At 42.1% G+C, this 26976-nt stretch overlaps 2 protein-coding genes across 4 annotated transcripts in view; one reads left to right on the top strand and one right to left on the bottom strand.

Annotated features, from left to right (window-relative positions):
• ccnt2a (cyclin T2a) overlaps positions 1–8636 on the top strand; it is a 12716-nt gene extending 4080 nt beyond the window's left edge. For 2 of the 3 annotated variants that reach the window (XM_085135219.1, XM_085135217.1), the window contains 4 exons: positions 169–214; positions 4369–4532; positions 4702–4772; positions 5895–8636. In XM_085135219.1, coding sequence (XP_084991345.1) covers positions 169–214; positions 4369–4532; positions 4702–4772; positions 5895–7259 — 1646 coding nt within the window. In that variant the 3' untranslated portion in view covers positions 7260–8636. The remainder of the gene's footprint in view (positions 1–168; positions 215–4368; positions 4533–4701; positions 4773–5894) is intronic. The other variant, XM_085135218.1, reaches the window with a different exon arrangement.
• On the bottom strand, positions 7869–26976 carry map3k19 (mitogen-activated protein kinase kinase kinase 19). Its single transcript, XM_085135187.1, has 17 exons — positions 26047–26976; positions 25115–25247; positions 24480–24674; positions 21856–22016; positions 21568–21683; positions 20030–20190; positions 17629–17689; positions 16684–16771; positions 15856–15984; positions 15550–15704; positions 15445–15479; positions 13115–15328; positions 11253–11357; positions 10756–10994; positions 10407–10659; positions 10093–10301; positions 7869–9718 (listed from the first exon to the last, which is right to left on the bottom strand). The coding sequence occupies exons 1-17, from the start codon at positions 26055–26057 to the stop codon at positions 9649–9651; spliced, it is 4335 nt and encodes a 1444-aa protein (XP_084991313.1). The 5' UTR covers positions 26058–26976; the 3' UTR covers positions 7869–9648.

The raw sequence follows: 26976 nt of genomic DNA, 5'->3' as shown, positions 1-26976 counted from the left end.
TAGCTTAGCTCAGTTTTTATCCAGTCTCGGTCTTGCCTTAATTAGTGCGTTGGAAATCTGCTTAAATGCTAAACTTGACATTCTGTCCTCATATTAATGATAAAATAATTTTGGTTTGCAGAAAAATTGATTTTTCCTTTCCTTCTGTCTTTTTCCCCTCTCTTTCAGCAAGCAAGGATCTGGCACAGACTTCCTATTTCATGGCTACCAACAGGTTGTTATCCTGCCCCTCTTTGTTGCACTTTGACTGCACACCATAGCTTCCTGTAATGCAGGGTACCCTTTCAGTGTCCAACCGGCCCTACTTGCGCTGGTGGTTGTTGGGACGCTTGCCTCCTCCCCTCAGCTCCCCTCCCTTCTTCCAAGGTAGCGGGACGTGGTGGCTTGTAGCGTTACCGGCCCCAGTTGCAGTGCGGTGTATTGTACAAGGGACCACGTGTTGGCACAGATGGGTTGAATGCAAAATGTGAAGTGTAGTGGTGCGCTTGAAACCCACACGTTTGTTCGGTTGCGAAAAAGTGCATAATTCTAAAAGAAAGACACTTTGGTAGCCTGAATAGCAGCTAAAGATTTCACAGATGTAAACATTTCTCATAGAGGGCCTTCGGTAAGTACCGCAGATTAATTCTTAAAATGTTGTTTTTTATATGAATCTGTTCAAAATGTATCATCTCTTTAGATATCTTCAGCCTTTGTAATGTTTGCTTGTCATTAAATGCACTTCTAGTTCAAAGTTGATTTAAGCTTAAGAAAAAGCTAATTATAACCCATTAAGGACCTGCAAAAAAATCAGGGTTTTACCATTAGCCCAGGTTGGTCCACTTGAGCCACACCATGCTAAGTCAAGCAATCCTGACATGCATTTCCACTACAGCCCTACAGCAGGATAGGAGTGAGTGACACAGCCTCAACAATATATCACCATAATTTGCGATACTGATGTTTATGACAATTTAGAGAAAGAGATCATGTTTAGCGGTTATTGCAGCTTGCAGGCAGCAACATTTAGTGCAGATAAAATGAAGGACGTTTTCCATCTTTCTTTTCCAGTGAGCTGCTGTCATTTATGACAGGTTACATAAATAATGCTGCTTTATATTGCAATGGTAGGAAGAGAGCACAAGAGTTGCCAAAGTAGACTTTTCAATTAAATTTGAAACAACTTTAATAACTAAATTAGGTCTTCAGCAGATTTTGTCATATAACTGTGACGGTGCTGTGAAAAATGTTTTTCTAGTTTCACTTTGGCTCGAGCTCTTTTTAGTCACCCAGTTAAAGCCCTGCTTCTCTACTGTGGAAGTGAATCGGGAGCATAGGATCATATTGGTTTTTGCCAAAACTTGATATGTATCCACACAGAAACTCTGATTCAGAGTGCAGAGGGAGATGATCTCTTTGCTTCTGCTTTTGATTTCTTCTCCTATACCAGCGCTGGTGTTGACAGTTTGTCCGAGAGGTGACACATGTCATGCAGAGAGCGCCAAGTTTAAGGGGCCATTTGAGGAACTGAAGTTTTTGCTACTTGAATGCCGGTTTTCTCACCCTTCTGGTTTGGAGTTTAAGGCCCTTTTCCATTAGTACCTACTCGGATTGGCTCAACACAGATCGACTGGGTTCCAGTATAGGATCTGTTGTTGTTGTTGTTTTGTTTGGGTTTTGTTTGGTGGCCGTTTCCTTCGTTGCCAGGTTTCAAAAAAGGTTGGTTTTGATTTTTGTGAACGAGGCGCTCTCATGACTCAAGTGCCGCCACTGACCAGCCAATCTGTGCCATGCAGTCTGACGACGTCACAATTTAGTACCTGCTCAGATAGCTTGGAACTCGGCCTAGCAGGCACTACTTTAGTACCTGGTACTATGAACTAATGGAAGGCCGTGGCGATTCGATCCAAGTAGGTACTAATGGAAAAGAGCCTTTAGTTTGACTCCTGTGTTGTTAGCGTTTCATTTTACTAGTTATTAGCTGCTCGTAATTGGCCTGTATTTGTATAGCGCTTTACTTAGTCCCTAAGGACCCCAAAACGCTTTACACTACATTTAGTCATTCACCCATTCACACACACATTCACACACTGCTGATGGCAGCTACATTGTAGCCACAGCTGCCCTGGGGCGCACTGACAGAGGCAAGGCTGCCGGACACTGGCGCCACCGGGCCCTCTGACCACCACCAGTAGGCAATGGGTGAAGTGTCTTGCACAAGGACACAACGACCGAGACTGTCCGAGCCGGGGCTTGAACCGGCAACCTTCCGATTACAAGATGAACTGCCAACTCTCGAGTCACGATCGCCCCAATAACAATAGTTGAACTCGTTTTCTTCAATTGAAAACCAAACCTTAGCTGTTGCAGGATGCTTTTTTTTTTTTTTTTTGGAAAGCTCTTCAGTGGTAAACTGCTCTCTTCCATGAAAAGCAGATAAGTTGCAGCAAATGGAATGTGTTTATCGCTGAATTATTGATCTTTATCAGTGGTTCAAGGAAATGACTATTATTGCTGTGTGGTGCAGTGGAAAAACAGTTGTACCATTTACTGCATGGCTTGGCACAACTTTACCTCTGCTATGGAAAAACCCAAATATGATGCACAACTAATTTCATCAAATCATTTAGTGTGCGTGTGGTTTTTGTTTTTTGAATGTAAGGGCAAAAGGACATGCCATGTTTCTGAGGTGAAAAACCGGGTCCTTAACGGGTTTCTTTTAATGTAGGAGGTAGAGGAAATTGTTCCCAATGTCTTTTTGTCTTCTGAAACTTCAGTTTACAGTGTCTGGATGCTGAGTGTGAGTGGTGGAGATGTGTTGGAACTTCAAATGTAGAAAACTTGTAACTCAAATTTATTTTGACTCAGTAATAAGGATTACATTAGATTTGTTTTCAGTCAAATTGATTAAATATACATTTATATAGAGAGCGAGCATATAAAGAATTGGCTTTGATAACTGTCATCATCACAACATTTAGACAGATTCCAGGCATTGTACTCTTTGCAGTGTTTAAAATGTACTGATGCAGAAGTTATTGAAAGCTGTTTTTCTCCCTACTACGGCATTAATAATTAAAATGTTGTTAAATATAACTATGAAGTCGACTGTCTTCCTTTAGGCTTTTTGATTATGGATTAAGGTCCCATTAGCAGTGAGATGTTGTGCAGAGATCTAAATCGTGGCCTCAGTACACTTAAAATGTCCAATGATAGCTCCTACAAAAAAAGCGAACCCCCCCAATAATTAAGAACCTAACCTTTGTTTTTCATACATCTTAGCTGTCAGTGTTTAACTGGTAATAGTAGTTAGTCTGTATTCTGCAGTGACCCTTACAGGTCGAACCTGTGCAAAACCACGCAGCGCACAATGGCACAAAAATTCAAAAACACAGGAAAAGTGATTTTTGGAACACAATAACTTGATGGACCAGCTGCATAAGTGACAGTCCTAACAGTAAACGGCCACAGTATTATTTAAATACACACATTACGTTGACTCTTTTTCTCCCTCTAACACTGATAAACCCTCTGCTTCCTCTTAGTGTGTCTCTGTGCTTCATATCTTCTGGTTTCTGTCACCTCTGCAGCTGGTCCATCACATTACGCGAGTTAGATTTTGTTTGTTCAACTTCCGTTGTGCTTTGTGTGCCTTCGCAACATTTTCCTATTTGCTGGCATTTACTTACGTTTCAGTACATTTAAACTCGGGGCCACCGTAGTATTCTCATGTTTGCAGTTGAGTTTTACAGATACATGTCAAACTGAACTGCAGTTATACGTATTTAATTAGGGTTTTAAACTTCATTCAGTACAATCATACCTATACAACAGGGCTGTTAAGTTGTATGCCTTCATTGCCTTGATGTTGAGCCACCTGATTAAGCAATTTAAACACAGTTCAGATAGAGAAGGGGGGGCAGGAGGTGCTGTAGGAAGGTACCCTTGTCAGATAACTGTATGATGATGTCTTTGTTGCACGGGTGGCCTCATGATCCTTGTGTTTTGCAAAGACATGACTATGATACTATGAGTGGAGTCATTCCCTACTTCACTACCTTTTTGTTGTTCTTGATATTTACATTTGTTTGTTGAATTGATTTATTACATTTTTATGATACATGTTTGTTACTTTTAGACTCGATTAGAATTATCTCCTTATCATACCTGCAACCATACAGCTGTGCTTGTATTAAATCTTTTACTTTATAAAATCCATTTAACATGAACACTATTAGAAAACAATGAGTCTTGGAACCTGTTCCAACATTATATTAAAGCTGTTGGCCCCTTCTTGTTTTTCTCCTTTGTCCACATGTGGGACTAATCCGGACCACACTTGCACTGAATCAACTGACTCGCGTGCCTTTACCATCACACAACGTGCAGTCTGCACCTCACTACCTTCTGCCTCCAGTACAAGCCCACAGTGATTGCCTGTGTGTGCATCCATCTGGCGTGCAAGTGGTCCAACTGGGAGATCCCGGTTTCTACTGATGGGAAACACTGGTGGGAATATGTGGACAACGCTGTCACTCTGGAGCTGCTTGATGGTGAGACAGAATTTTACCTTTAATTCAGAGTAATCTCTTGCAATTTGCTTGAAGTCCTTTTCTTGGTTCTTTTGTAGGCATACTTAACCAAGGACAAGTTTATAGAACTAACGGCTTTAAAAGTGACATCAAAATTTTTTTTAACAACATGCATATCCTGCGTTTTCAGAGTTAACCCATGAGTTTCTGCAGATTCTGGAGAAAACGCCCAGCCGACTAAAGAGGATACGCAACTGGAGGGTAGGCTGGATTTACTGCCCTGTTTGTTAGCCATAAATGTATTTATATTTTATTTTTGCAGTACTGGCAGCAGGTTTTTAAATTGCAAATACCTCATGTAGGTGCTGTTAGAGAACTGTAGCCGAAATCTTGCCACATTGAGCATTACTGCCAGTTTGTGTAAGTTATTAAAGGGCTAGTTTGAGTAGAGATAACTGACTGATGCGCAGCAGGAAAGGTTATTTATGGAGCCCAGATGGTGTGAATGATGAGACTTGAGACAAAAAGTTTGATAAGAGAACAATGTAGGCGAAAATCACGTAGCTGCTGAAGACCTGAGGGGAAGTGGAACAAAATAAGTACAACCACAAAATAAATAAATCTGCTTACGTTAATTTCACTGCTTGAACATTCAGGACCTGTAGGGCCAAGTCCATTAGCATTTCAATTTAAATTCAGTTTACTGGTAAACACATCTATGATTCCACTGTTCCATGCAATAATGTGACTCTGAACATTACATTATGACACATTTTCACAAAAGTAGAGTAGTTTACTTAAATTGCTCATTGTTTTAGGTTCATAGCTTTATCTGTACACTTCAGGCTATGTTCAGCTAGTTTGCAACAAAGAAATACTGAAACGGCATGAAAAAAGGCAGTTGTCTAACAGACGGCACAGCCGAATTTAAGCCAACAAGTAAGAATAATCAATTAAGTGTACACTGTTTCAAAAAGAGCATGTTTAAGTGATTAAATAAGCTAGAGTGTACGGAAACAAACGTTCTCAAAGCAAAGTATAAAGAATAATGCAAATTAGAAACAACTGACCAGCTGCCATTGCTATCGCCAAAGGTTCGAGACACTTATTGCTGAATTACTACAATTTTTATGGTTCATTTGAGAGAAGGAAAGAGCCGTGTTTCCCACGCCATTTTCGACGCCGTTCATGCTTATAGCCACAGCAGAAGCCGAAAAGTTTTCCTCCACACCCAGGTCTTATCTTATGCAGCAAATCAGGAGAGGGACCTCATATCAGCTGACGTAGGTCATGTGGCAGTGCGTAGTTGACGTGGGTTACATTTGCCATCATCTTACAGCTACAAAAACCAAAGTCATACCAGCCTTATTTTCTGTCCTGCAGGCAACGCAAGCTGCCAAAAAGCCTAAGACTGAAAACGCCCAGATGACTGACAACTCATTTCCTGGACCTTCACTGGCCCAGGACCAAGCTGATGCCTCACTTCCTGGCGTTCCTTCTTCCAACCCAGGGTTTTCCAAAGCAGGCACTACCTTTACTATGCCCATGCTCAGCCAGTCCGGTGGAGCAGCTCTGGCTCTAGACTCCATAGCCGCCACATACAATCCAGGTAGCCACAGTGAATGGCCCCAGGGCAACCAGAGCCAGCAAGGATACTCTACCACCTGTATAAAACAGGAATCGCTCAGCATCCCTATCCCAGAATCTTTGCAAACTTCTACTTCCTCTTTGCTTCAGCACCCAATGTTATACAAGACTGAAAAAATAGATTTCAACCCAGTCAAACAAGAACAAAAGGGAGCTGGTGCGAGTGGAGCTGCTAAGCATCAACTAGCACCTCAGTCTGCTTACCCTCCACCAGCTCAGCCGTCTCCGGCTCAGAAGCTGTCACTGGATAAATACAGAGAGAAACATGCTGCAGAGCTGGCTGCCTCCGGGCAGAAACGTAGGCAGGAACAGCATGGTGGAGTAATGGACTGTGATGTAAGGGGGGATTTGTTGTCCTCCTCTTCTAGCTATGCACCATCCATGATGAGCCAAGGAGACAACAGAAAACAAACAGTCCATGGCAGTGGTGGCAGCGCCACAGCTTCCCCAATGAAAATGAAAGTGCCCTCCTCATCTTCGGGCCAGGATAGACGCCATCACAGTGACAAACGGGACAAAAGCTCGCTTAAGGTTCGCTTAGCTGTGCCGGGGTCCAGCAGTGGTTCCCAGCTGGATAAAAGCAGTCAACAGATGAGCAAAGATGAGCTTAAAATGAAGATTAAAGTGTCGTCCTCTGAGCGTCACAGCTCATCAGATGAAAGCATGGGCACTAACAACAACAAAAGTAAACATTCCAGCCCGATGGTGAGCAAAGAGAAACATCGTGGGGCAGAGCACAACCCCCATCGCCACCATAAACACAGTCACGCCCCCACACACAGTGGCAACGGCCGCGGAGCTACAGAGGGCTCAGGCGTTGGGATAGGCCTGCTGCGAGGTCCTCCTGGACTCATCAGCATGGAAGGAACAACACATGGGCCTCCTGGGCCCACCTCTTCATCACGCAAGAGGGCATATCCAGAGCCCAGCCACAACCACCACCCTTCGGCCTCATCCTTCACTGCTAGCTCCAAAGTGAGCAAAATCTCCAAGGGTGGCTCTAGTGCTGCAGGTACTTCATCTTTTTCTTCCCCCTCTTTCCCTCCTTGCTCCTCTCCTGTACTGCAGTGTGTCTCATCTGGCTTGCAGCTCTATGGCTAACCTCCTTCCCTCCCTGCCTCCACCCCACCCTTCTCCTCCTCCTCCTCCTTATTCTCGTTTCTCCTCCTCCCCTCCTGTCACACTCAGGTGGGCTGCGGACCTCTCAGCAGTACCCTCCTCCTAGTGAATCGCCACATGAAGTGGGAGAGCAGAGACACTGAGTCCACCCCTCTGCAACCATGGCCAGCACATGAAAATGGCAACAAACTACACACAGTTCAAACTTTAAAGACTATGCTCACCTCTTTGTTAAGTGCCCTAGAAAAAAAACCTCTGTGATGATAAACCCTTTATTGAAAGGCAGAAAGTTATCTGCAAAAAAAAAGAGTATTGTTGGACTTCTCAGCTTCTGAGATGTGAAAGATGAAAAATTATGCTTCCTGACTGTCACATCTCTGGGCTTTGGTGCTCAGTCCTCTTTCTGTTATTGTGTTGAATTGTTGCTTTGTTATTCTTCCTCCTCAAATGGGTCTAGGAACGTGTAAAAGGTGGTTGTGTGTTTGGGAAAGCTTGTTTCCGTCAGGGGGAGAAGTTCTTTCCCTACATGTCAGATCTCCATATGAGAAAACACAAGTATTACAAGTTCTATAAAAAGCAAGGAAGGTGCACTTTCCTTATTTTCTTCCTCTTTTTTTTTTTTTTTTTTTAAAGAATTTATTTTCATTGAATCACATTTCTGTGGTTTTTATGGAGGAAGATGGTGGCCAGGTGGAGATGCCTTCAGTTTGCTGATATTCCATTTAGTACTGTTGATGGATGCAATTTTTTAGGTGTTTAAAATTCATCTCCTAAATTACTTTCTTGTCTTGGTTTCTTTTTATACTTAAGTACTGTGCGTATGATTTGCATGTTTCAATCAAAGGGATTTGGAAGGAGAGCGCTAACTTGCTGTTTACAAAAATGGAGATAAATGTACATACGTTTTTGTATGTTTAAAGAAAAAAAAAGCTATACCATGACTACTCAGGTTAGGAGCTGCTTGTAAGTATAACAAGATTATTGTAATACCTATAAAAGAGTTTTATTTTGTTGATCAGTGGAGTGGGTATCATCGGGTAAATGATCGAAGCATTCCAGTGCTTCTTACAGCCTTGCTATAAGACAGTGATGTACTGTAGGTTTCCATCAGAGAATATTACTTGATTCCCTCAGCAACTGGCACATCCGACACCTACTTATCACATAAGAGCGATGCAATTTGTACCAAAAAAATAATTTTTTTTTGGACCTCTTAAGTAGACTTGAAGCTGGATGCCAAAGGTTGTGCCTCAACAAGGAAAAAAATAAAGCTGGCAAGGATAGTAGTTGTGCTATTAAAGTTTACGTAACCCTTTTTATTTTAACTGCATCAGACATTTCATAAAGTTGTAGCCCTTTTAGATAAAAAAAGGAAATGCCCATTGTTCAGTCACTGATTCACAGGTTACTGTTCAGGATGAAACACTTGTTGGCTCGCTTTCATTTAGCTGTGAATAATTGGCCACAGGCAGATTGACCTGCCTGATTTGTAGGTGACCTCAAATATCTGCAATGTAGACGTGCTTCATAGTTTTTTTTTGTATCACTGACTTTCTTTTATTCAGTTGGTTTTATTATGTTTGCAGCAGCCCTGTCCGTGTCTGGACACGGCTTTATTATCACTTTAATACATTAAACACTCTTCCGTTGTAGAGTCTTGATATGACCCAATCTTCTCTGTTTCTGACTGGGTTACTTGTTTTATGTTAAGCGTGTGCAAAATACAAATTAGGCTGAGGCTATATTGTACCCTGATTGGGGATTTGCATTCGGGCACACAGGATTACTGCAGTTGTAGAACATAAGCTACTCTTCACATCCTTTTTTTCCATTTTTCATTTCAAAATTCCAAATAAACTTTAATGTTGCCACTACCCTGACACAGAATAAGTCCTGGTGGTCTTTGTCTTTTCATGCAAAATAAAAACGTTGTACTGTACTGATTTGTAGTTAAATTTGAGGAGACACGGCACGATATTTAAACACAGATAAATGCTGAATTCTTTATGATCCAATATAAAGGTATGGGGGTCACTGAAAAATGATGGTTGGACTGAAGTATAGATGATGCATTTTCTTTTTATTAGAACTGAAAATACCATAAAAACTAAATGGCACATGTATGAAGAAGGAAAAATCCTACGTTCACATTTTATAGATCATATCGCTGTATACAAAAGTGCTTCTCATAACTATGGTTTTTCTTTTTCATCCTGCCCATCATTGGCACTAATGCTATAGTGCTGAATAGATAGTAAGCTCTCACAGGGTCACAAAAGACCATTTGATGTTTTGACTTGAATAAATCAAACTCAGTGAAATCTTGTAATTTGAAAACCGTCCTGTCTGATCGCGGTGCACGTTTCCTCTTTCACGTCACATTTGTGGGGATGAATGAATGCTTCAGCAGCTGGTCAGCTGATGGACGTAGCTTCTGGTCACTAGAGAGACGATGAAATTAGATCAAAGGAAACGAAATAAACGATGCAATGCCTTCTGCATGTAACCACAGACTGCACATAATAAATGGTCAACATGCCCACCATGTTGAAACCTCTGCACAGGATACCTTAAATTTTAGACACGCTTCAAACCATTAATGTCACCTTACACTGAAATAGTTAAAAAATAAAATAAAAACAGTCAAGTATATAGACTTGCACAGTGGATTTCTGCTTCTGTGTTAGACCTACACAGTATCACCAGGTCTCATACCTGCTTGATATAGTAAATCTGAAATTGTTTTGGCATGCAACTGAGCTTGTGAAATAAATTAATACATTTTTAAAACAAAAATCTTTGCACTACATCTCACCTTGTCAAGCAGATTTTTACAAAATCCTTTGCATTTTCTGAGAAACTGTCTGGTAAGGAAGGCATCAACCCTCTCTGAGCCCCAATGTAGAACAAGGCCGCCATCTTGTCCATGTGTGCCAGCGGTGGTTTCCCTGTGGCCATTTCAAACACCGTGCACCCCACACTCCATATGTCTGACTTTCTCCCATATCCCGTTTCACTGATAATCTGAAGTGAGAAGACAGAAATGTCTAAAAAGTAAAGTTGAGGTCTCATAGCAACGTAAATGTTTGCAGATTATTGATTTTTTGTAATGACTGAACTCCAGTGTACCTCTGGTGCCATCCAGTAAGGCGTGCCATGGACAGACTTGAGCAGGTCGACACTGTTGCAAGTTGTGTGATGCATACAACTTAGTCGACGTGCGCATCCAAAGTCTATGAGTTTGATGACACCAGTTGGCATTAGCATGACATTGTTTCCCTTCAAGTCTCTGTGAATCACCCTGTTCACGTGAAGGTAAACCACCCCTTCCAGGATCTGTTGAGTGTACAGAGCCAGGACTCGCTCTGGCAGTGGACCAAATCTGAGGGCATCAGATGATAACTTGTACTCAGGGCTCTTGTGAAGAACAGTTATTTTACCAGAAGTCATAGCTTCAGACAAAATATTTCAGACTAACCTGTGAATGATGCTTGCAATGGAGCCTCCTGGGATATACTCCATGAAGATGGAAACCACATGCTGCTGAAGCGAGGTACCCAGGAAGCCAACAATGTTGATGTGTCTGAGGGTTTTAAGCAACTCCACCTCCCCCTGCAGACGACTGTATTCTTTATTTGCAGCATCAGCGTCCGAGGAATCGAGGATCACCTGCTTCACAGCTATTAGCTGACCCTGACTGGTCAGGCCACAGTACACCTGGTAATGTGAGGCAATAAGACCTGCTGTTGTAAATCATTTTGGTTTTTCTGGAATATTCTGGAGTGCATGTTTTAATAAATGAAAAGCAAATTTTAATGTCAGAGAAAATGTCAAAGAAGGTCAATTCTAGTAGTTCGTTTAGTCCTAAATGAACACACAGTGGCAAAAGTAGGTCATTCTGAGTAATTTAACAATTTTTGGCTCAGTTCTTGTTCAGTTTTTTTGCTATGTGCTATCAAAAGTTAGGATACATACTGTGCCATAGGCGCCCCTGCCGAGTACTTCACCCTTTCTCCATGTGACGGTGTCATCCAACACCAACCCAGAGCCAAGCACAGTGCCACTGCCTCTTGAAGCAATCTTCAATAAAAGGTACATAATGATAATTACACTACAAGAAAGCGTTATCACAGTGACTGAACTCAATTATCAGCTCATTCAACAATTTGTTATGCATTAGCAGAGATGGGCAGTAACGCGTTACAAGTAACGAGTAAAGTAAGGGATTACTATTGCAAAAATGGTAATTAGATTACCGTTACTTTCCCGTAGGAACGCTGCGTTACTGCGTTACTAAAACCGTGATTTTTTGCGAGAATGTCTCATGACAGTGACGTAAGCGAGTGCGACGTTAGCAACAACAGCTGTGTGCAGATCAACAATGGATCATATATCGAGTGCAGAGAGAGTATGAGCGTGCAGCGTTTAAAGCGTGGAAGTACTGACCTTACTTTGAGTTTGATTCCATAAAAAGTGACAAAAACATTAGTGTCTGTTGTGCGTGGGAAGAAAACTTCTTTTTACAGCGAAAAAACCCTAAACTTCCAAACAAGCACTGAGTAGCTACGACGTAATGGGAAACTCACAGAGAAACTCGCGGATTCTTCCACTGACCGCTGCACACCTGCACCAGGGTAAACCTCCGCCTACCCCACTCCTGCTTTACAGGTGAAAATAGAGCAACAGGACTGCTAGTCTTTGACTTTATTTATTTTCTGCTGTGTTTTACTTGCATTTATTTGAAAGACTGAGTGTAAACACACACAAAAAATATTTTGTGCTGGAATGTGCAGAAAATAAGTTTAAATATTAAACAAATTTCTTCCAGTCAGAGAATGTTGCATATAATTAAATTTTTGCTTCATGCGTAAAGTTAAAAGATTAAAACTAATAAAACAAGTTTTAAAAAGAGACTTTTCCATTTGATTACATTTTGTATGATGATTATGTAGCAAAAGTAGAATTGGGCTGAAAGATCTATCGCTTTATCACCTATTCAGGTTGTAAATTGTGTTTTTAAAAAGTAACTAAGTAATTAATTACTTTTAAAAAATGAGTAATCAGTAAAGTAACGGGATTACTTTTGGGGGGAAGTAATCAGTAATTAGTTACTGATTACTTTTTTCAAGTAACCTGACCAACACTGCATTAGTAATGCTTCAGTTTTAAATATATGCTTTAAAGGCAATGTTAATTAAACCATTACTTAAACCTTTACTTGATCCCCCTGTCTTAGTTAACTGCAGGCCAATGTTTAACCTTCATTTAATTAAAAAAATTCTTGAAAGAGTAGTTGTAAAACAGCTGGGTGATCTTCTGCAAAAGGATGATTATTAGAATAGTTTCAGTCAAGATTTAGAGTTCACCATAGCACAGAAATAGCTAATGAATGCAATGTTATTCTGTCAGGACAAGCAAGGAAAGCAGTGCTTGCCCAGTGAAATCTAACAGCAGACATAACACCGAACTGAAAGTAATCCCTCTCCTGCCATCACAAACAGCATCTGCTTGAATGTGTTATTGTTTCTTTCACATTTACCAGTTCTGTTTGCATTGTTTATTCTCTAATAAGTGTTATGCAAATTACACATATATTCCTGTTTCAAGAGTCCTGGGAGAATCACAGTGCTTAATTAACATATGGCACGTATACTCCGTGTCCAGTTCTGCATGTACTCTCCGCTGCTCCACTTCTTTGAAGAATAAACAATCTAACGGGCATCTCTTCTCCAGACCCTGATTCTCTAACCAGAACTGAAAACCTTATTGTTTCCTCCTCAACCAGCAGTATTTATCGGTAGATAAAGATTTGACAGTTTGACTTCCGAAACGGTTACCTCGGAAAACGTATTTAGTCCCATGGCACGATCATCTTCTCTGCTTGATTCCTGGTTGCTCTTTTCCTTATTTGGATTAAGCGGGCCTATAGATGCATCCCTCTCATCCAAAGAGATCAGTTCCTCTGCCAGACACTGCAGCAGATCGTCTGTAAGTGGCCCGTCACCTGCTTCATCCAGAAACTTCTGGTAAACAGGGGACGTAATTGTGTAGCTGTTGCTACTTGAAGACGTCCATGTGTCCATCTTTGGCCGATGAGGACGTTTTGATAACACGGGCTCTGGAAGTGGTCTGTTTTGATTTCCTGTTAATGAACTTACTGTTGCGTCTTGAATATTTTTGTGTGTGTGACTGAAATCTGCACCATGAGAGGCAGATGTTGGTGTAGTGAGAGTGCTGTCATCATCACATTTGATCGTTTCAGAGTCATGTGTAGGAAAGGTCTCTTCTATTGTAGACAGGTGACTTTCACCCTTGTCTTGACAAATGTTGACACCTTTGTTAAGAACTACCTCAGTGTCTAGTTGAGGATTATTTCGCCCTTTGTGGATGCCGTTCCTGACAGGTGTGATTGGAGTTTTTATCCTGGACGGCACAGGCTTTGCTTTGCTTTTAGCTGAAACCACCGTTGTCTCAGCTGGGCTTCTCTTCGGCTTACTGTGTGCTGATTTCAGTTGCCTGTGTTTTGCTTTAAGGCCCTGTTGTGTCTTCTTAGGTGGAGCACACTGGGGTGGGCTTCTCTGGTTTAGTTTCTCACAGGTGTAGGGAACTCTGAGGTTTTCATAGACAGGACCGGCAAACATCTCATAGATGGCTGGCCCTTCTTGACTCTGACTCTGTATCTGCTGAAACATATCCTTGTAGGTGATGAGATCAACGGCAGATTTAGACCTCGGTGTTTCCTCTACACAGGGTTTTCTCAGCTGCTGGGCACTTCTCAGCTCCCTCCCTTGTGCGTGCTGTTGAGTAGTGACAGGATGTATTATTTTGCTCTGTGCATAATCAATAACCTTCTTCCGTGGCGATGGAGTGCCAGAATTAGAGTGTGCACATTTTGATTTCATCTTTGACTTGGCTTTAGCTACAGTACCCCCTCTGCTACCAGTTTGCTCAGGACTTTTCCTGGTTTTATCTTTGACCTGAGTATTCAGCAAGGAGTACTTAAAGTTGCTTTTGGACTTATTCCGATTTAAAATGCTTCTGTCTTTATGTGCTAGTATGTTGAACGGCTGCTTAGTGTGATTGCTTGTTCTCAGTTCAAATTTCACATTGGTTCTTTCCTCCTTATCCTTTGTAAGCTTCTCATCTTTCTTGTGATCTCCATCGTTCTGATGAATGTTTTCAGGTGAAGTACAAATTTGAATATTCCCCACAGCAGCACTGGGATTTAACGTTTCATCTACTCGACTGCAAACGAATGTTTTGTCTACCTGGTGTTCTTCATCACAGGAATACTTCATTATTGTTTTTTCTGTCTGTTTCACATTCCTCGATTCATTTAGATCATTATTCACGTTAAATTGAACTCCGTGGATAATCTCAGTCCCGGGTTCAGAAGTGTTGTTCTTCTCGTCCTTTGATTCTGATGTGAAAACTATTACATTATTCAAAATGCCTTCATCCTGAGTCAGAGTGTCTCTATTTTTTGCAGAGTCATATGCTTTTGATGACTCGCTGTCAGCACACTCTTTTGTAATATTCATACGGCTCACTTTGCCTTCATTCTGAGAGTTCAAAGCTATTTCGCTGTTGTGAAGATCACTTGTATGATTGATAAGGTCTTCCTTCAGGCTATGTCCTGATCTGCGGATCAGTGGAACATGACTCATCTTTGACTGAACTTTAAAATGCAGCGCTGTCTTCCCAGTCCTATCAGCCTCAGCGGTGCTCGCATCCTTTGGAAGCTCCAACATCCTGTCGTGACTGACAGTCAGATATGCATCTTGATCCCTGTCAGCGTCCTCATCCTCTAAATCGACTGAGCTGTGGCTGCTGCTGGACCCGCTCTCCACACTGCCATCCTTCGTTGTTGAAGGGTCAGTGCATGAGCTGCCCCAGGACAGTCTCTCTCTTTTCAACCCGGTCCTTGTAGAAATAGGGCTCTGACTGATGGGCTTCAGGGGAACATGTTGCTTTAGGACAGGCAGAGCGGTGCCGTCTCTGAAGCGTTTGTCCAGGGGTGCCAAGAGTTTAGGTGTTCGGGGCGGGAGACCCTGTAGAAACCCGTGGCAAATTAATAATACAGGAATTATTCATTATAAAAACATTATGTGGATGAAAAAGAAATGAAAGTATTGGGGAAAATAGAAGGATTGTGGTTAAAACATACCTTTTGTTCATTTATAGTATGATGAGAGCCCAACCCTGCAGATAGAAAGAGATGCAACCATCAAACGTCATCAGTGAAATATAACGTGTAATGCAGAGTACATACGGGTCTGGATGTGTGCTCTGGCCTGCATCATAGAGTTTGGACAGAGCAGAGGTTCCATGATGCTGGGAGCCGATTGGCTGAGCTGACTGGGCTCGGCCACAGACAACAAGTGGGAGGGTGGCGATGCAGCAACCACACTTCTTGTTCTTCGTCTGCTGAAAAAAGAAGAAGCAATATTTAGTTTTTGTGAGTGCCACAGATTTGTTAAATGTTTCTTGTCAGCACCTGCTTCTCTTCATCTGTGATGGTGACGAGTAGCGTAACGAGTTAGCTATCTGCCGCTTGATAGTTCACCTGTATGTATACCTGTGTGGGGGGGGTACTGGCTGGCAGGGGCTTCTCACACTCAGCAAGCCAGACGCCAGAGGATGGTCTGCATGGCCCCGGTGTCTGCTGTTGTTGCTCTTGTGCAAACTGGGCAGAGACACACCTTGACTGAGGAAAAGAGTGGAAAACCCTTTATGGTTGTCATGGAGAAACTGGCATTATTATTTGTGGACGCACTATAATGTCTGAACTGAGAAATTATAAAGAAGAACATTAATGAAAGAAACGTACAGATGCATTTGAAGTTTGTTTTGTTTCAAACTGCACGTAAAGCCTCACTTTGCTCACATTTCTGGAAGCTGACGCTATGAAAGGAGAGACCGGCTTAAAGACCTTTGTTCTCCTTGGAGAGCTTGGACTTGATTCAGTGGTGAGAGCTGCTCATAACAGACAATGGGCTGATTCACCAAAGCCCCCTCTCCCCCTGTTCCTAACCTGTTTGGCTAGAACAGGTTGTCCTCTGGACACGGTGACAGGTGCCTGTGCGCAGATCTGTGGGTGTAACCAGACACTTTTCTGCTGTTGGTGTTAAAGGACGGGGGATTTGTTGACCAGCCCATTGACAGTGTATGCTGTATATACAGGACTGTGTGTTACAGCTGCAGGCTGTTACCTGTACACATCGAAGATGTTTGTCTGTACACAACAGTCTGTGGTTACCTATAAACAGATGCTGATGCGTTCACAAGAGTCAGCGCAGGATCACCAGCTTGTAAATTATATTTTATCCCGATGCAGTGAATGCACACTTAAAAAGGCCGCACATGATAATGTGTGTGCTTGAGAGAGAGATTTTAGCGTGCCCACCTGCCTCCCCTGCCTGCCTCCTGATAGGCTTCCCTCATGTCTATCAGTGTTTCCACGGCTTCTTGGGAACAGGGGAGGATCCCCTTATCTGCTCCGGACACACACAAACACACAGCGTAACACCCGTTCATCAAATGTCATTTTCATTCTTTCAGTCTTCGTAGTAAAATGCTGAGTCGAAACTCATCCGCGTACCATCCAAACAGTCTGTCAGTGGTACAAAAACAGAAAAGCCACGTTGTACCTCCTGTAACAGTCAGCAGGAAAAGAGTTTCTAACTCCACAAAGAGCCTTGATAACCATACAAACAAACAAGTTCAACTTGGTAAGTTCACACTTACTATTTTCTACATTAAACGTACAGCAGCACAGCGTGCATATTTACCGCACTAATGCTCATCACAGAGGAAATAATAGGTTTTACCTGTTTTTGAGCCTGTTGGTGTCTGATCCCATCATGAGGCCACTTTAAAGAATTCTTTTTTAAACTATCTCTCCTCTATCCCAAATTCTTAGTCAGTAGTTTCTTTCTTTCACTGTAGTGGAAATGCTTTTGGTGTCCTGTCTAACACTCTCGCTTTCCCTCTGTGGTGTCCAAATCATGCCGTCTGGGGTTGAGTACGAGACCACTCCTATCTAGTCACCCCCCCAACCCCCTCCTTTTAGAAGGTGATTTGATCTCATGGCCTATTTGGGATGCTGATTATGTTCCTTTTTCAAAATCTGAAGCATTAGCTGCCATCCAGGACTCGTGAACTGAGAGGCATTTTTATTGCAAGTTAATGTTAACTTTGTCTTTAACCCTTTTGAACTCTTAGGTTAAAAGGTTAGGTTAACTAGGGCACACATTTTAGTCCAATCTAATAAGTCCACAAAAGGAATACCGCTTCATTTTCACCAAACACTTCAAGTAAACATGGCTAAAACCTCTGAAAGCTCCCTTACCTTGGCTCAGGTCTTTATGATGGTCAGATAAAGGGGGGCTCCCTGGAGACTCTGGAACTTCCTGGAACCAAGAACAAAGGTGAGGTCATCAATACATGCTCCAGTCTTAAAAATGAGGCTCATATATATCATGTTTATAATACTTAAAATAATTGAAAACAAATATATAAATTTCAATTAGATTAAATGTACTTGTAGCATCAATGTCCACAAGGGACACGAAAACGTAAAACTTTATAACGCTATATAACGCTAACAGATCATCTGCAGAGGAATGGTTTATTTGAAGAGTTTCAGTCAGGTTTCAGAGCTCATCACAGCACAGAAACAGCTTTATTGAAGGTTACAAATGATCTTCTTATGGCCTCTGACAGTGGACTCATCTCTGTGCTTGTCCTTCTTGACCTTAGTGCAGCATTCGATACTGTTGACCATAATATTCTATTAGAGCGATTAGAACATGCTGTAGGTATTACAGGTATTGCACTGCAGTGGTTTGTATCATATCTATCTAATAGACTCCAATTTGTGCATGTAAATGGAGAGTCCTCTTCACACACTGAGGTTAATTATGGAGTTCCACAGGGTTCGGTGCTAGGACCAATTCTGTTTACATTATACATGCTTCCCCTAGGCAGCATCATTAGAAGACATAGCATACATTTTCACTGCTATGCAGATGACACCCAGCTCTATCTGTCCATGAAGCCAGATAACACACACCAATTAGTTAAACTGCAGGAATGTCTTAAAGACATAAAGACTTGGATGGCCACTAACTTTCTGCTTCTTAACTCAGATAAAACTGAGGTCATTGTACTCGGCGCTGAAAAGCTTAGAAATATGGTATCTAACCAGATTCTTACTCTGGATGGCATTACCTTGGCCTCCAGTAACACTGTGAGGAACCTTGGAGTCATTTTTGACCAGGATATGTCCTTCAACGCACATATTAAACAAATATGTAAGACTGCGTTCTTCCATTTGCGCAACATCTCTAAAATTAGAAATATCCTGTCTCAGAGTGACGCTGAAAAACTAGTTCATGCATTTATTACTTCCAGGCTGGACTACTGCAATTCATTATTATCAGGATGTCCAAAAAACTCACTGAAAAGCCTTCAGTTAATCCAAAATGCTGCAGCAAGAGTACTGACAGGGACTAGAAAGAGAGAGCATATTTCTCCTGTTTTGGCTTCCCTTCATTGGCTTCCTGTTAAATCCAGAATTGAATTCAAAATCCTGCTCCTCACATACAAGGTCTTAAATAATCAGGCCCCATCTTATCTTAATGACCTTGTAGTACCATATCACCCTATTAGAGCACTTCGCTCCCGCTCTGCAGGCCTACTTGTTGTTCCTAGAGTATTTAAAAGTAGAATGGGAGGGAGAGCCTTCAGTTTTCAGGCCCCTCTTCTGTGGAACCAGCTTCCAGTTTGGATTCAGGAGACAGACACTATCTCTACTTTTAAGATTAGGCTTAAAACCTTCCTTTTTGCTAAAGCATATAGTTAGGGCTGGACCAGGTGACCCTGAATCCTCCCTTAGTTATGCTGCAATAGATGTAGGCTGCCGGGGGATTCCCATGATGCATTGAGTTTTTCCTTTCCAGTCACCTTTCTCACTCACTATGTATTAACAGACCTCTCTGTATTGAATCGTATCTGTTATTAATCTCTGTCTCTCTTCCACAGCATGTCTTTTATCCTGTCTTCCTTCTCTCACCCCAACCGGTCGCAGCAGATGGCCGCCCCTCCCTGAGCCTGGTTCTGCCGGAGGTTTCTTCCTGTTAAAAGGGAGTTTTTCCTTTCCACTGTCGCCAAAGTGCTTGCTCATAGGGGGTCATATGATTGTTGGGCTTTTCTCTGTATCTATGAAGCGCCTTGAGGCGACATTTGTTGTGATTTGGCGCTATATAAATAAAATTGAATTGAATTGAATTGAATAATTAAAATATGTGACTCTGAACTTTCCTGTAAGCTGAATTTCTTCATTCTACCCTGAGTCTAATATGCTGCTATGGACTCGCCCTGTATTCTATATATGTATTACTCTAAATGTGTTGTGCACACAGACATTATACCTGTGTGTAATATGTGTGGCTGTAGAATACATACATACACTACAGATCTTCCCTGTAAACCACCTGCTGGTCTCCTCCAGCTAACCAGCTGTCTGCTCATCTATCTTTCCTATAAGAACACCCACAATACAGTAGTATGGCAGTACGGTGTCAGCTACACACACACACACACACGTGTAAACTCAAACAGAGAGCCAATTGCTGGTCCATATATTTGTCTTCTGGGTGACCACACTGTCTCTCTGTGTGTTTGTTAACTGAACTGACTGCACTGAAAAACACACAGCTTGCTGGTCACACTGCAGATGTAAAACTCACCCTGGTGTGGCTGTACTGAAGAAAGTGATCTTGGTGGGTTGCTGTCATTGTGGGCGAGGCTGCTATCGACTGGTTAGGATAAAAGCTCTCAATGTCCAACTCTCCGTCTGAATCTCCAATCTCTGAGACCAAATCCCGTGTTTGTGAAGTAGGAACGGCATCTACACAAAACCAGGAAAAGAAAGAAGTAGTAAAGTGTAAAGTATAATAAGTCCACAATTGTGTAAATCCCTGTTTGGGGCCACACTCCTGGGGTTGGGGTGCAGGGGTCTGATAGGTTAGAAACAGTAAAAGAAAAAGGAAAAAATAATAATTTTTGGCTTAAACAATGTTTTCATCCATATTGATCCATGCTCTCTCTGTCACATGGTTTCAGTTTGTTGACGCAGACTCCGTCACATGTAAAGGCTCTTAGTAAAGTGCTCCTTCACACATTAACAAACAAGTCTTTCTTATACCCACATAAGTGCAGACGTTTTACTGTGATAACCAGGATTATGAATGAATGTGGTGTGCCGGTTATTTGTATCCGTATAAGAAAGCCAGAAAGATCAAGAACGGAGAATTTGAGGCTTTATACTTCGTACATTAGCACATGTTTACTTTAGATTCCTTTTAATAAGTTTAATAAGTAGCTGATCAATTAAACACTAACCAAAGTAAAGAGCAAATAACTCACTCACAATAAGAGTACTCTAATATAATCTACAGGCAGTGTCACAGAATAAGAAACAGGGATATCAGCTGATTTGGTTTATAATCTGCAGATTGAAGTCATGCATTGTGACGTTACACTCACACCCCAGAGCGCCATAGTGTTGGACAACAGTGTTAAAGTGCTTGTAGACAGGATCATTTACATTTTACAGAAACCTTTACAAACTGCATGAGATGATCCGATTTGTGATCGTTCTGAAAGCATGAAATGATAATCCTTACTTTTCCAAAGAAGATTAAAAACACTGTTGAAATAAGGAATTTCAGGATTTTCGCACAACTGAGCAGGGACGTTTATTTCCTTTGAACCTTTTTATTGTCCCTTTACCTCCTTTTTTGGTCTCCATTGACTTTGGGAGGAACATCTGTCTCTTTAAGAACTGCTGATGCTCTGACCCTGTGAATCCTGTGAGCTGTGGGATGGGGCCTCCATGCCACGGTTTACACGGGTTAAGGGAAATCCTGTGTGTTACTGATGGAGTTTGGAAGATTGGTCAGTTTTTCATATGTCTAAAGCTGTTCCTGAGCAGTTTGTGTGGTATGGAGGAGACCGCTGCCATCGGGGATGCTGTAGCTATGGAGATTGTGTGAGGGCTGCACAATGTAGGTAGGTGGGAGGTGAATGCCATGGCCCGATGATGTCCAGCAGGACTTGCCATTATGACAAAATCATCAGTGGCATTCAGTTCACCTGGTCGGGTGATCAGTTTAGTGCCAGTTAAAGAGAACTTGTTGGTGAAATAGCTGCTGGCTGAATGAACACTGATTGCAAAGAGTGAGACAAATGAGGTTAAGGTGTGTGTGTGTGTGTGTGTGTGTACCTTTTTGACTTAGCGCCTCCATCAGAACATGGATGATGTCTTCTGTCAGAAAGCTGTTGGTATTAGCAGCGTAGTGGAGAGCAGAGCAGCCATCATGGTCTCGTACCATCAAATCACTGATGAAGTTAAAAGACAGATGAAACAAGTCTCAGTACATTTTTTTGCACTTCTAGTGAACTTTAATTTACTTTATATTTAAAACTCAAATCAGCATGTTGCTCAATGCCAAAAGGCTTTAATGTTACCTGTCTACTGTATAAATATGAGCATATATTTGTGCTTTCTTACGCAGAAACTCCCAGCAGTTCCTTGATGACCTCCACGGGTTTGTGCTCCCATGGCAGATGTGCTCCTAAGTCTTCAAACAGGTCGACGTCCCTGACAGCAAGCATCACAGCTGTCACACCGTCGCTGTTTGGAACATTCACATCCAGCCCGTCGCTCTGAAGCTGACACGTGCAAACAAACACAAACACAGGGGGGAAAAAATTCTAAATTAAACTGCTGATCTAACAAGCATCACACTTTAGTGTCATCCATTCCCACCATTAGATGTTACTGGCCTCAATGTGTGTGTGAATTAGTTATTATGAAGCAGCCAGATGGTACTAGTCAGCCAACAGACACTTCTTCACAGCTATGGGAGAATTAATTTGATGCTTTATAGGGAACTAAACACTAATGAAGATCTGTTTTCTCCTCGTCTTCCTTCCATTTTCTCATGTAGTCGCCTCATGCAACATTTGATCACTTTTCCCATCCAGAGCCAATCAGCCCCAGTCCCTGTTCTATAAATGCATCGTGTTCATATTCAGACTCTGTTCAATCCTCTTTCTCCCCATCTCTGCCTCATCAAGGTCATCCATGGCATCTAATTCAAAATATTCATCAACCATCTGCTTTCTCCACTCCAGCCTTTTAGACTCAGTATCTCCTGCATTTGTCTCAGATAATACTCCACGGTGGAACCTAACACCACAGAAACATTTCATCTTGCATGTTCACATTTCTTAAAACACATTTTGGCCTTTTGTTCTAATTGATTTCTCTTTATTAAAACTGCACACAGAGTAACAAAGTGCTGCAGCGTGAAATGAGGCTCAGACCTTTCCCTGCATTCAGTGAGCTGTACTTTGTGCTGGAAATGTTTGTAACAAGTTAGAGTTTTGGAAAAATGAATCAAATAAGCAGCGACAAACCGACGTTTTAAATATAAAAGAACCTTGCTTTTTTTTTTTGCCGGAAAAGGGTGGAGTGCCCACTCTGGGTCGGGGATGAGTTCCTGCCCCAAGTGGAGGAGTTCAAGTATCTCGGGGTCTTGTTCGCGAGTGATGGGAGAAGGGAGCCGGAGATCGACAGACGGATTGGGGCTGCAGCTGCAGTGATGCGGACGCTGCACCGGTCCGTCGTGGTGAAGAGGGAGCTGAGTGTAAAAGCGAAGCTCTCAATTTACCGGTCGATCTACGTCCCTACCCTCACCTATGGCCACGAGCTGTGGGTAGTGACCGAAAGGACGAGATCGTGGATACAAGCGGCAGAAATGAGCTTCCTCCGAAGGGTGGCTGGCCTCTCCCTTAGAGATAGGGTGAGAAGTTCGGCCATCCGGGAGGGGCTCAGAGTAGAGCCGCTGCTGCTCCACATCGAAAGGAGCCAGCTGAGATGGTTCGGGCATCTGACAAGGATGCCCCCTGGGCGCCTCCTGGGTGAGGTGTTCCAGGCATGTCCCACCGGGAGGAGGTCCCGGGGCAGACCCAGGACACGCTGGAAAGATTATATCTCTCGGCTGGCCTGGGAACGCCTTGGTGTTCCCCCGGATGAGCAAGAGGAGGTGGCTGGGGAGAGGGAGGTCTGGGCCTCTTTGCTTAGGCTGCTGTCCCCGTGACCCGGCCTCGGATAAAGCGGATGAAGATGGATGGATGGATGGAGAACCTTGCATATGAAATACCCCAAACACCTGTGTGCTTCATAAATAAATAACCAAGGTGATATATGTAAGTTATTAGTTCATTCAGTTGATGTTTAATTCATAAATAAATAAATAAATAAATAAACCTGTGTATCAGCAAAGTACTCAGCTGTCAGCAAACAGTGTGGGCTATTTCCAGTCATTTTACAAAAGCACCTGAGCGTTAGTATCACATTTCCAGATACACAAAGTCACCAAAGGACACACTAACAATGGCAGGCCTCTTTGCTGCTCTGAGCTGGTTATAATTCAGGAATGCATTTGGAAATGCCAAATTAAATGTGCCTTATTGTTACATTATAATATTACATATATATTTTCTCATGATTTTAGAGGTTTAACAACATTTTCAGTCTCAGAATCAAAACTTTTTTTGGTTCAACCACCGTTTAATCCAGCGATGGCAAACTCATTTCAGTTGTGGGCTGTGATGATGTTGTGTAGACATCACATGTTTAAAATCCCTGAAATAGCTTAACATAAGAAAAAGAAATGCACTTTTAGCAGTATGTCTCTGTTTTTTGACATGATAAATGTAAAATCTAAATGTATTTATTTATTTGTTCATTTTTATTGTATTTTTTTTTTTTACTGTGAACCCATTAAAAAGATTCTACAGTAGATGAAAAATTTGAAACATTTGTGTCATTTAATTGTTTATTTGTTACTTAATTACTTTGGTGTTGCGTGAGTGGCTATGGGGCGGTCCTTATTAGTACGAAAAGCTTATATAAAATAAACTTATTAAAATACAGTTAAAAGCCCAAAATCTATGTCATCCTTTACATTCTCCAAAGCCACACAGTGCGCAACAACTGCAGGTGTTTTTGTAATGAGAGAAAATTGTTGCCCTTGTTGTGTTGTCTTTACTCATCTGGGAAATCCTCTGACTCTCAGATGTGTGTGTGTGTGTGTGTGTGTGTGTGTGTGTGTGTGGTGAGCTTACCAGCAGGTGCTGTAAGGAGTGGAGGTCTCCCTGCCAGGCAGCCTGCAGTAGCTGCGCCTGAGGGGGCAGATGAGGCCTTGACATCCACCTCACCATTTTTTCCCGCAGCTCTGGCGGACTCGTGTGGAGCGCCGTCTGCTGGCTGAAGCTGCACAAGGTCAGGTCAGCATCCGTCCTCAGGAGCTGCTGAACCACCTGTTAAACCCACCACATAAAAAACCTGAAACATCTCAAAGAAATGTGACGCGTAGATGTGTCATTACTGTCAGCAAAAGGACTGTTGTTGCTCATTTTAGTGTAAACACCTTGTGGTTGGGTGTATTTTAAGAAAACATAAGTTTGAGTTCTAATTGGAGAGTTTCTCTCCAGACAAGCTTGTTTTGAATGTCTCCCCAAGAGGATGCAGAGGAGCTACGTTAAAAAAAAAGTTGCATAATCTCATGTGATCACAGCACATTGTTGTTACTGAAAGGAAAAGTGCGACGCGTTACAGGACAGAAACTGGTTTCGTCTACCCAACCAATCATATCCATCTGGTGCTTTCCAGGGCTGGAGTAGCCAGGTTACCAAAGCATGGTTACAATAGACATGTACTTGCCAAACTCTCTCTACCACACACATGCAAACGCCGTTACCTCGCTCATGGCACCGCGGCAGGCAGCGATAAGGGGAGTGCATCCTTGTTCCTTGTCTTCCTTCAGCTCTCCTTTCTGCACCCCATCATCAGTCTCACCCTTCTTACACCCTTTCACCATCTCCCAGTCAGACCTGTGTGAACACGAGCCGAAGAAAAGCACAGTGTCTGAGCTGTGAGTCAGAGCAGACTGCTACTTTCATCGTTATTTAGAGAAACAAACGAGGTGGAGAAATTATTGTAAACACGCCGCTGATAGATATTACCGAGCACTTTCAGCTAGATGTCTTTGGCAGTCTCTGTGTCTGTGTGATTATTAGTGTGACATTAACCTTGTGATGGAAGTCTCTGGTGATCTAGTGCTCCCTGCAGAGACTAGACTCAGGGCAGAGTATGAAGTATTATGTCTCATTATTACTGCTAGCGATACACATCTTAGTGCATTATGGTACTACATAAACGCAGAGTTTATGGAGCTAAATAATAATATTTCAACTTGCGTTGATCTGGAAACACTTCTGTGTTTCTGTGTGGTTATGTGTCACCACGACAGGAAGTACAAAATAGCCCAAAGTCTCAGGATTGACTACTTCATGAACATAAAGTGTGTTTTTTTTAGTAAACCACCTTATTTGACCATGTTCGCGCACGCTAACACTCCCCCCTAATGTACTGTGAAATCATTTTATAAGTGTTTGTATATTTGTAAAGTAGAAATGTGTCTGTGAGGACTGAACTCCCTCGTTAAACATTAACGCGTTTAATGTTTGCGAGTGCTGAGAGAAGGCTAATTTAAAAGTACAATAGAAAAAGTGTCTTGTACACATTTCCTGACATTAAATGGTTGTAAGTGGTGCTCATCTGTGTGAGCAGCATTAAGGGAAGACGATGATAATTGGAGTAAAAAGCTGAAATGAACTATTGTTTACTTACGGTTGTTTCATTTGTCTGAATCCACTTGTAAACCTTCTGTGGACGTTTGATCAGTGAGTCTTTGATCTTTTCAGCGCACTCTCCACTCGAGTGTTTCCTCCACTTTCCTCTGTTTTGTCCTGCATGCCTTCTGCCGTACGTTTACATTTGGTTACCTTGGAGACAGTCAGACAAGCTGTGGCTTTAAATGCTTCCAGTCCGTTTGTTGCCTGATGCATTAAACCTAAGTGAAACCACGAATATGATTTCTGTCTAGTGTGCTCGACGCAGTTAGACTGTGCATGTAGTAACGTTTGCTTCTGCGCATGATCAGGCTTTGTTTTTGGAGAAGGGGAGTAATGCACAAGCAATCTTTTAACTCATCAAGCTCAACTAAACAACAGGGAGGCTGAAGAAACCTATAAGTGAGCACAATCATATATATCCAGCCTTTATATCCATAAATATGATACTGTATAATTAACATATTCTCTAAATGAGGCTTTAGGATGACTGCTTGTGCACACGGTGCTGTTTTAAACTCCAAACCTGCTCTTGTGTTGTTGGATTTTGTTGACATGGTTAAAACATGCTAGTCTTTATGTTCAGAGAGCACTTACGATTACAGCTGAATGTTCAGGTGTGAGCTTCCTTAATGACAGTCACACCAAACTGAGGTATAATCGAACGCTGTGTTATTTCTCCACAGCAGTGTGAAAGTCTCTGTTTTTAACTTCTAGATGCAACTTTGTGTTGTTTCAGTTTCAGCAGCAAACTGGATGGAACAGTTAATTCCTCCTTCTTTCCTATTATTCTGTCATTTGTGTATCACAAATAAACAAGACAGATCAATAAGTGACTCTTAGGTCAGTCTGAGAAACTCTTTATTGTTCCTTTGAACTCTGACTTTGGTTCTGGTTAAGAGGGCTCGGTGATATCTCTGGTAGTATT

The sequence above is a fragment of the Neolamprologus multifasciatus genome, chromosome 16, assembly GCF_963576455.1.
Source record: "Neolamprologus multifasciatus chromosome 16, fNeoMul1.2, whole genome shotgun sequence".
Classification (NCBI taxonomy): Eukaryota; Metazoa; Chordata; class Actinopteri; order Cichliformes; family Cichlidae; genus Neolamprologus; species Neolamprologus multifasciatus.
This window is presented reverse-complemented; position numbering and strand designations above follow the sequence as displayed.

Coding starts and splice junctions, on each gene's coding strand:
- map3k19 (XM_085135187.1), bottom strand. Junction 24,675..25,114: donor GCCGCGGTGCCATGAGCGAG/GTAACGGCGTTT, acceptor TGGGTTTAACAG/GTGGTTCAGCAGCTCCTGAG. Junction 16,772..17,628: donor TCATAAAGACCTGAGCCAAG/GTAAGGGAGCTT, acceptor TGTCCGGAGCAG/ATAAGGGGATCCTCCCCTGT.